The 9,986-nt window shown below is 45.9% G+C and overlaps 1 protein-coding gene across 1 annotated transcript; it reads left to right on the plus strand.

Moving 5' to 3' along the window:
- Positions 1–3,400: 3,400 nt before the first annotated feature.
- On the plus strand, positions 3,401–9,284 carry FGF3 (fibroblast growth factor 3; the record flags this gene model as incomplete). The annotated part of the gene is made up of 3 exons (XM_080618503.1): positions 3,401–3,641; positions 5,479–5,582; positions 8,544–9,284. The coding sequence occupies 3 exons, from the start codon at positions 3,401–3,403 to the stop codon at positions 8,874–8,876; spliced, it is 678 nt and encodes a 225-aa protein (XP_080474629.1). The 3' UTR covers positions 8,877–9,284.
- Between the last annotated feature and the right edge of the window lie 702 nt (positions 9,285–9,986).

The raw sequence follows: 9,986 nt of genomic DNA on the forward strand, positions 1-9,986 counted from the left end.
TTAGAAGGTCTTCCCACTACCAGCAGGTGTGAGCAGGCAGCACCGGGTAGGGTAGCCCCGATAGGGAGATGACATTAGCACATTGCAACCAGACCCCTAATAGCCACCGAGCTGTTTGCTTTGAGCCCTTCCCACGGCCCATAGTGGGGTTAGGATGGAGTTTTAATTGGAGGAGGAGGAGGGTCTTTCTTTTCTGCTGGGGGATCCTCCCACCGCCTGGCTATTTATTGCTCTCCAAATTGTAGCTTCCTTCTCGCTAAGAGTAACAGGCTGGCCGTAAATCAGTGCTGGGGCGGTAGACCACGGAGTAAAACCCTACCCCAATTCAAGCGGAATCCTCACACAAGGTGTATGTGTAACGTTTATTACAGATTAAACTCAGTTAAGATTTTTAAAAGGGGGGGGGGGGGGCTTTCAAAATTTTATGAGGCTTGCGGGGTTTTCCTCCCTTATGTTTATTTACTTATTTACTTAATATTTAAATAGAACTATGCATTGCTGGGCTGTGAAGATCTCAGACGCACATACCCGAATGTGCAAGTGAAGAAGACAAGTGCTTTGGGTGCTTCCGGTGTGTGTGGTGTAAGGATAAATACATCTGTCCCAAATACCCTCTTCTACCCAGGAGAAACGCTGTTCCACCGAAAATTACCCATTCCCAACCACTTAATAGCTCGTTATCGGCTGTAATCCTAATGTAGTTGTAACTACATTACATACTAGAGCGCATTTTCCCCTTCATGTGAAGTAACAGATTCAAATTGCTCCTTGTGATTATTATTTCGGGGTTATAAGAAGTTTTGGGGCATAATTAAAAATATTTCCAGCAAGCCCACATCTGACATCCCCCCTACCCCAGTTAGAATAAGACCACATCAAACGGATCCTTTTTGTTTGCAAAAAAAAAATGGTCACCAGATAACTGAAAACACAAGAGTGGGCTTATGTTTTATTGTAGAGATGTCTGGCTCGAGCACAACAACTTCAGGTTACATGCTACTCAGTGTTGTACTAAGCGAGACAAAGTATTTACAAACCCTTTGCTATTTCCTTGGAGGTTGTATTCGTTTCGTTGTAGAAGGGAACCGTTAACGACAGAGCCGTTAAGTGTTGCCCTCCCTAAGAAGCAGCATACTCAGCGCTGGGAAGCCTGTGTCAGATGCCCAGGGCGGAAAGATTTGTAGATGATGGTGCTAATTACGAAGATGTGATCAAGATGGAAGCAATTTGAGCAGAAGTCATTAATGTGCTACTCTTCCACCCACTAAGCTTTGGGGTTTCTTATTCGGGCGGGAGGGTGTGGGGGGAGAGGGTCTCGCAGCATTGGGGGTGTTTTTAATGAAAAATTGCCTGCAAATCCCAAACTGTAAAATGTCAGCTGCATATCCATGGGGCGCTGCTCTGACCAGATATGTCCTCTGAGGAGATGGCTGTAATTACTGGCAGTAATTAAGTCTTATCTCGCCTTCACGACGTGCCGCTGAAAGCGTCTTCCAGGAGACTTCCACGTTCAGTTATTTTTCTGCCACCACTTTTGCCTTGTAGCTCGACAGAGGGTCCAAGTCTGTACGACCCGATTTCCAAGGGATTCTTAGGAGAAAGGGCGGCTTCTTTTGGGAAGGACTGAAGGATTTAAACCTCAAGCAACGAGTCCAGCTACACGCCAAGATTGGGGTCCCGCGTGTTTCTGTTCTCGCGTTTTTCCGTAGATATGGTGCTTTAATTATTTGAATTTCCAGTGGTTTACTTTTACTACATGCACTGGAACTGCAAGACAGCTTGGAATTTGCATTGCAGCAGCACGGCAATAAAGAATTAATTGTACAAACATTTATCATTCCCCAGATCAAACCCTCCGTGTGAGGCTGAGGCTTAACTTGTGGGGAGGACAAGGAGGAGGAAGGAGTGGTGGTGGTGGGGTGGTGGAGAGGGGTGCTTGGGGAGGAAGAGAGTTATGTGCTTCCTTTTAATCCAGGCGACTGTATAATGAAAAGCCTTTTACCCTTGGAGAACTACTAAATATTAAGCACAGCTTAAAGCAGGGAGAAACTTTCGATATCGTTTCGTCCTTCTGCAATTCCTGTTATGGAAAGGTTGTATCCTTTAATTTTCCCACTAGTAAAAGCTTCTTGTTTAGTTTTAAAGCTGTGTAAGAAAATCCTCGTGCTCCACATAAAAATGTCCTTAAAAATATTTTATATCTTCAAGTTCACCCACTCTAGGAAAAAAAAAAAAAATCACAGATTGATCAAGGTCAAACGCTTGAATCCTGACGTGCCTCACTTCAAAGGTGTATTTATGTGCCCTTCCAGCACATTAATACTAATTATCTCCCAAACACTTCCCTAAAACTCCTACTGCCTGTTTCAGATGCAAATCTGATTAACGAGCCGCACACACAGGGAACAGCGCAAATCCCGGAGCTGTTGCACCTTTTGCCTTCTTTTCTATTTATTCCTAGGCAGCTCCATCACCTTCGGAACTCGTAGGAAGGGGTGTAAAGATATGTGGTAGCAGGGGCAGATCTGCTAGAGCTAAGGAGTACCATAGCTAAGGAGAAGGGTATGCTCCAACTTCTTGCATATCATAACGCTCCCGGTTTAGCGTTAATTTAGAAATGACTAAAAGACCCTAAAGAATGCGTATCTGTAACAGTGAGCTGTTTGATTTACTAATAACTGTTTGCTTTCAATACGGGGGACAAAGCGAGGCGGGTGGAAGACGTTCCCTCCGAGCATCCCCCCCGCCCCAGCCCAACAGCGGCTGCCGCGGCGGTGCCCAGCGGAGGCTCCGCGCCTCTCCTCGCGGCAGGAGCAGCAAACACCTCCCCCCCCCCCGCCTTCTTCCCCTTGCGGGGTGTCGGGGCGATGCTGTGTAATTTTATCCACGCCGCGCTCTGGGAGTTCACACGAGAGCGGTACCTTTCGCCTCCTCTGCTTTGTATCAGTTGGTCGCAGATCAGGCTATTGTTGCAGGAAGCTGCTTTTATTTCTATGCTCCGTCGATCAACTATTTCCCCCGCAGTCTCTGCCGAAATTCAGCGGGTGTCACCCTCTTCTCTGTCTCCCCCTCCCTCCTCCTGCCTCTCTGTCTCTCCTGCATGCCGTCTGTCTAGCTAGAAACCCAAGGAGAAGGCTCATCATGGCAGCTCCATCTAATACAAACAGCTGGGACTTCTCGGTGGCCTTTGCTGATGTCTATTGATTTAAGTAAATCTGAGACAGATAAAAGGGCCAGTTCGGGGCCGATAAAATCTTGCCAATGCTTCGCGGCTCGAAACAGTGTGTGCTCTGCGACTTCGGAGTGCTGCTAGCAAGACGGCTTTAATGGGACCCTTGGTGCCATTTGCTCCAAGCCTCCATCTCCCCGGCAGACTAAGCGCTGCGGCCATCATGCCACAATGGTTATAATTTGGGTCTTGTTCCTGACTTTGTTGCAGGAGCCGTGGGCCCCGGGGAAGGCCACTGGAGCCCTCCCGAGCCACCCCCGGCAGCGCCGGGATGCGGGGGGCCGCGGCGGTGTCTACGAGCACCTCGGGGGAGCGCCCCGGCGAAGGAAGCTCTACTGTGCCACCAAGTACCACCTCCAGATCCACCCTAGCGGCAGGATCAACGGCACCCTGGAGAAAAACAGCGTCTACAGTGAGTATCGGCAACACTCTTCCTCATCTCGCGTCCCCGGGGGGGGGGTTTCTCCCTCGGACCAATTGCTGCGGCGGCGGCAGAGACAGTGCCGGACGGGGCGGTAGTGAAGCCGCTCCCGCCTCTCCTCCTGCCCGGGGCTGGAGCTGGACGTGCGGTGGCTCCGCCAGGGCTCTTCGGCGAGGGAGCTTGGGTACCCCCAGTGCCGGAGCTTTCTCGCCCTCCCCTCGCCGGGCTCAGCGAGATCCCTTCTCCGATCCAGGGGCTGGTGGGCTCGACGGGGCAGCCCCCTCAGCCCGTTTCCTAAGCGTGGGGACCTGCCCTGCGGCGGTGGGGCTCAGAGTGGGATCCCTAAATCCCCCCCCCAGTCCGATGGGGACCGGGACCCTACCCTGCTCATCCCGTCTGACCTGTCGCTTGTACTCGCCCCAGTGGAGGATTCCCACGCTAGCCCTGCCCAGGCCCAGACCGCTGGGCAACAGATGCCCTCCCCGACGGGCAGCAGACTACCCTTGCCTCTCTCAGCTCATCTCCCTCCGGGAGCTTGAGCTTCCACGGGCTAAATCACATCTGTCCCCTTTGACATGTGCCGCGGATAGGCGGTAATTAAGATGAAACAGGTTATGTGGGGAGTGAGGGAGTCTGCGAGAGGGCGGCGGGAGGGAAGGGGAGGGGAGGGGAGCGGAGCGGAGCGGAGCGGGATTAGCGCTGCCCCTGCCCCTGGGGAAGCACAGGGTCCAGGCCGGCCTCGCCATCCCAGAAAGCGTAAATCCCGCCTGGTGAGCACTGACAGAGATAAGGGAGACCTCAGTGATCTGTCTGAAGTCCATAAAGGAAAACCACTGTTTCCTAGAGAACTCCCCTGTCACTATCAAAGCCTGGAGGAGGCATCCTCCGGCAGCGATCAGGGGCCTGATTCAAAACAGCTGTACCAAACCCACCCCACACCAAACCCACCCCGACTCTTCCAGGCCAGTAATCCAGCTCTGTAGAGGGGACAGGCGTCGGCTTTGCCGTATCGCTGCCAATAGACAGCAATGGGTTTGAGTACAGGGGGCACCTTTTGCCTTCAGACACTCAGGGAAAGTCATTAAGGGAATTGAGAGTAGAATCTGAGCAAGCCAGTGAGAGAGCCCTGCATGTATAATGCTACATCTCCCAAGCCGTTTGTGCCTCCGTCAGCATTGTGGCACCTTTGGCTGGACGTAAACACTTTAGCAGGTATTGTACCAGCCTCACCTGTGATGCTTTTCTTGTTCTTGAGACCCCGTCTTTGACAGCCTGAAAATCTCCTTCCTTATAATTTGGCTTGGACAGTCATAATGTCCTTGTCTGGAGGGCTATGTTGACCTCTTAAATGACAAGTTCCTTTCATGATTACATACCTGACTCCAAAATGCAGCCGACTCACTTTGGTTTACCCCCTGAAGACCTCAGCAAGGGTTTTGTCCTGCAATGAGCAGCTTTGTGACTGGTTTCAATAAGTCAAGAGCTCTTGTGCTAGTAAGAATTAGAGGATTTAAACTTTTTTATATACATATAGGATTAAGCGAACCTCTAGTTCAGTGTCAGACCTTTTCATTTTTTAAAGAGTTCAATCTCAATCAGGCATCTTAAGATTTATTGTCAAGCTTGTCTCAAGTAATTCCCACATTGTTGGTTTATACTGTTTCAAATAACAGCCTGGTTTAACTCATGGTTGCACTGTGATCTTGATGTGAGGTAGTGAGAGCTGTGAAATCATGCTCTGCAGGTAAGCAGATGTTCAAATATATCTCAGAAAATTACACATGATGATGGAGCAACAACATATCTCTTAACTTTTTTCTGTTTCTAGGTATTCTTGAAATAACTGCTGTTGATGTTGGAGTCGTTGCCATCAAGGGGTTGTTCTCTGGCAGATATCTGGCCATGAACAAAAGGGGCAGACTTTATGCATCAGTAAGTTGTACTGAAGATTGATGTCTGCCTGTCACTTCCTATGGAAAGAAGGCACCTAGTGAGGAGCAGTGATTTGTTATAAATAACCATTTAGAGAGAAAAGAGTAATGTTCAACTGATTTCTGTCTGGAATTGCTGCAGATAACAAATTGGTATATTTTTTAAAGTGGAAAGAAGCTGTGTTCTAATTTTCTTTTTGCCTGTATTTGATGTGGATCTTGAGCACCAGCAGACGATACGCATGGTGGATCACAAATATTCAGAAGTAAATGAGCATCTCTTACAGGAAAGCAGCCTACTGACAGGAGTTTCTTTGCACAGAGCATTTGGCTGGGCAGTGAAAGAATTTACAGGTACTAAAAGGCAGGGCTATAGCAAGGAAAAGAAGTACGAGAAGGTGCAAGAAGATAAAGGTGAAAATAAACACCTTATTTTACTCATTTGACCTAATTTTTTGTCCTGGTCTTTAAGGTAAAATCTAAGCTTTGCTGATATTAGTGGGAGCCTTGCCTTTTCAGCCCAGCCAATATTTCACCTCAGTGAACAAAACACTTCAGTTTAGACTTCCTTGCACTCAGGAACATATGAAGGTGTATTTGTCAGTGTGTATACTACACACATTATCTACCTCCCTAAATTTCTTCAATTGTCTTTGATTGCATCCCTAGCAATCTTGTGATCTCCTACTGTCTAACAGCCATACTGTGCAGTTTCTCCAGGAATCTCGTGGTATGGAAACAGATTTGAGGAGGGTAAATATGGCTATGTGGAATTTGCTTCCTCCAAATAGGCCTTAGATAAGATTCTGTCAACTTGAACAGCATAATATATCCTCAAGCAATGTCAGCTTTTTCCACGTGAATGCCACCTTGGTAACACAATCAACACAGTTTCCTCATTTAACGTGTTCATTCCTCATTTAATGTATTTTACTCCACCTTTTTAAGAATGATCTGATAGTGTTTACGACCCAGCTTCTGTAATGTGTCTCATGTGGCGTACACTGATTAAAGCAGAATCACAATTCCTGCAAAGGAAAATGCAGCTGAAGTAGCATGAGAACATGCTCTGCTGTAACAGAGCTAAGGCTGGCCACTTTTATGCTTCCAGTTAGTATTCTGATTAAAGTGAGCGTCTTTTTTGATGGAGGTTGCTCCATTAGCTGAGAGCCAGTATTGCCCCAAAGAAATTAATGGGAAGGATGAATTTTCAATTTCTTTCTCATCTTTCTTTCTTTTTGTTTTTCCTACAAATGAATTAAACTTAATTGAAACAAGACAAAAAAATTCTGAATAAAAAGCTGCTCGCCTAGAGTATAGCCCAGAGAATCCTAGCATAAGATAGCCCAGAGAACTCTCTTCTCCTGGACTTCCGTTTCTAGTGTGAGGAGCATCAGGCCATCCTGAAGTTTGTTCAGCTGTCATGTGCCAAAGAATATCAGCCACAAAAGGTTTCTGAACAACTATAAAAAGATTATTTTTGCTGTTCCAGCTCAAGTCTGTGAGAGACTGTTTCAGATTTGTGTTTCAGAGCTGGAGGGACAATCCAGGAAAACCTATTTCTGTCCAACTTTTTTTTTTTTTCTTTTTCCACAGAAAAACAGTATTGGAATAACTCTGCTATTCCTTGGCTCACCAATTTTCCCACATCAATAAAATGAATTTGTTGAGCCTGCAGAATTCGTTTGTATCCTTAGCAGATTTGTGATAATCCTCTAGGTTTATCCTCAGTGGTAAACCCTTGACAACCATAACTGAGGCAGACAGCAGAACAAATCTACCTACATCTGGTAGTTGCGTGTGCTCCAGCACCACAGCATCTGAAACTCTTGTTCTTGTGAGGAAGGGCACTTCCGTTTTACAGCTGTGAAGCTGAGACATGTGGAGTCTTTTAAAACCTTATTAAACTCTGTCAGCATTCTGGTGACTGAACAGCATTAAAGACATGTTGTTAGTGGAGCCTATGGCTTTTCAAGCCCCAGCCTGACTACCTGTGCCCTTGCCATGTCCTCCACAGAGGAAATGTGAAAGAAGAAAACCTCAGTGAAGACCAGGGTAACAGTTCCCCTCTGCCTCAGGGCCTTACACGTTAGATACTGAAATCCTCATCACGCAGGTACAGCAAAGATGATTTTAGTTAAGAAAACATGCACAGTGTGGGAGGTCCTTTACTTGCTCTGTTCCTGCTGCTCTCAGGGAGGAGGAAAGAGGCCTCATGCCGGGCTTTTGCACAATTTTCTCTCAGTTGAGATGAAAAGGGGGAGATTTTGACAGCTCATGTAAAATGTGAGCACCCAGGATGGATGCATATTCTCCCTCAGGGTTTGTGGTAAAGGAGCAGCCTAGCATTTTGGAGGAGCACACTGGTGGGCAGGGTGTGCTTTCATTTTGTCATGCTTAAGCAAACAAAGAAGCCTCATAAAGATGTTTTTTTACTTCTCAAAGATCCATAACAAACTGGATGTAATAGACTACAGGTGTATCTAACTATTACAATACCAATTGAAGAGCCAGATTTTACATTAAACTGTAGGATTTTACCTTTTTAATAGATGGCAAAGGTTGATAGGCAGCACTTCAATCATCCATCAGGTTCACAGGCATATTTAGATCAGTAAGCACAAAAACAACACATTTACAGCAGAACAATCAATCAGCAAAGTATTGATTCCTGTTGACACAACATTTTTTGTTTTCACATGGTTTTTTGGTTTCTTTCTGTCTGTGATCTACAGAGCATCCTAGCAGTGCTGACAGGGAGCACTTTGTTGCAAATCAGTCTCAGTGCTTCTCTTCTGCTTACCTTTCATCACACAAAAAGTCTCAGTTTTTCTTATCACACATATTGTTGTCCCTATCCTAAAACTGAGCCTTGCTTAAGACTTTAGTCCAGTCTTCTGGAGGTAGAAGAGATCTTTTACTCATATGGTCTTTCTTAAACTTTGTCATGCTTTCTTTACAGGAAAATTATAATGCGGAGTGTGAGTTTGTGGAGAGGATCCATGAATTGGGTTACAACACTTACGCATCCCGTCTCTACCGAACTGTACCTAACAGAGCAGGCACTAAGCGCAAAGCCAGTGCAGAGAGACTCTGGTATGTCTCAATCAATGGGAAAGGACGACCCAGAAGGGGCTTTAAAACTCGCAGAACACAGAAATCCTCTCTCTTTCTGCCCAGAGTATTGGATAGCAAAGACCATGAGATGGTCCGACTGTTCCATACAAATGTGAAGTATCGAGAGAGTCTCCTGAAGCCCCCAAACAGGAACCAGCGAAGAAGGAGAGGACACTGATGGGGGTGGAGGAACCCTCTTATGGGGGCTGGAAGCAACAGAGAGCCTTCAAAACCCTACTAAAAGCCTAACAGCTATGATTTTATGACAGGCATTAACACAGACAGTTTTTATGCGCTGTATAATATAACTGACAGTCACATCACTTAGTTTTAGCTATTGTAGAATTATTATCTGTGGTAAAAGAAATGTGAGATAAAGTAAGGCACATTCAAATGTATATTAGTTGGATGTAATAATTTTGTGAATGACTTTCACATTTTCTTTTCTAAAAAAAAAAAAAAAAAAAGAAAATTCCAACAAAACTATTTTCATTACTAGTATTTTCATTCTAACTTTCCAGAGGGTATTATCTTAGTGACCCTGTCCTCCCAGAGCATATGGATGTTTTACACTCCACAATTTTGTGTCCACAGAGAAGATACATCACTTTCATAGCTGTTTTGGCAGTTCCTCATAAAAGGCTACATTCCTATTTTTATGGAATACAGGAGTTAGAAAACTGGCTTATTTTTTAACATACATATATTTAGTTTATGATCAGCCAGTATCATAGAATCACAGACTGGTTTGTGTTGGAAGAGATGACCTTAAAGCTCATCCAGTTCCAACCCCCTGCCATGGGCAGGGACACCTTCCACTAGACCAGGTTGCTTCAAGACCTGTCCAACCTGGTCTTGAACACTGCCAGGGATGGAGCAGCCACAGCTTCTCTGGGCAACCTGTGCCAGGGCCTCACCACCCTCACAGGGAAGAACTTCTGCCTAAGATCTCATCTTAATCTCCCCTCTGTCAGGTTAAAGCCATTCCCCGTCTTGTCCTGTTCCTACAGGCCCTTGTTAGAAGTCCTCCAGCTTTCTTGTAGCCCCCCTTTAGCCTCTAGAAGGTACAGGTATCAGTTACACTGTCCAAGAAAAGTAAAATTGTAAGCTACTTCAAACATTTCAATAGAGCTACACATTACTAGATTATTCTTGAATTTGTTTAATTAAAAACCCAGGACACCTTACCTTGTCATTCAATAAATGAATGTTGGTAGAGTGGCATTTGCATTGGCCAAGCTTTAGCAATATATACCTCTTAACCGTCTGATGAATCTTCTCCTAAAAT

Source organism: Psittacula echo (genome assembly GCF_963264785.1).
Source record: "Psittacula echo genome assembly, chromosome: 5".
Classification (NCBI taxonomy): Eukaryota; Metazoa; Chordata; class Aves; order Psittaciformes; family Psittacidae; genus Psittacula; species Psittacula echo.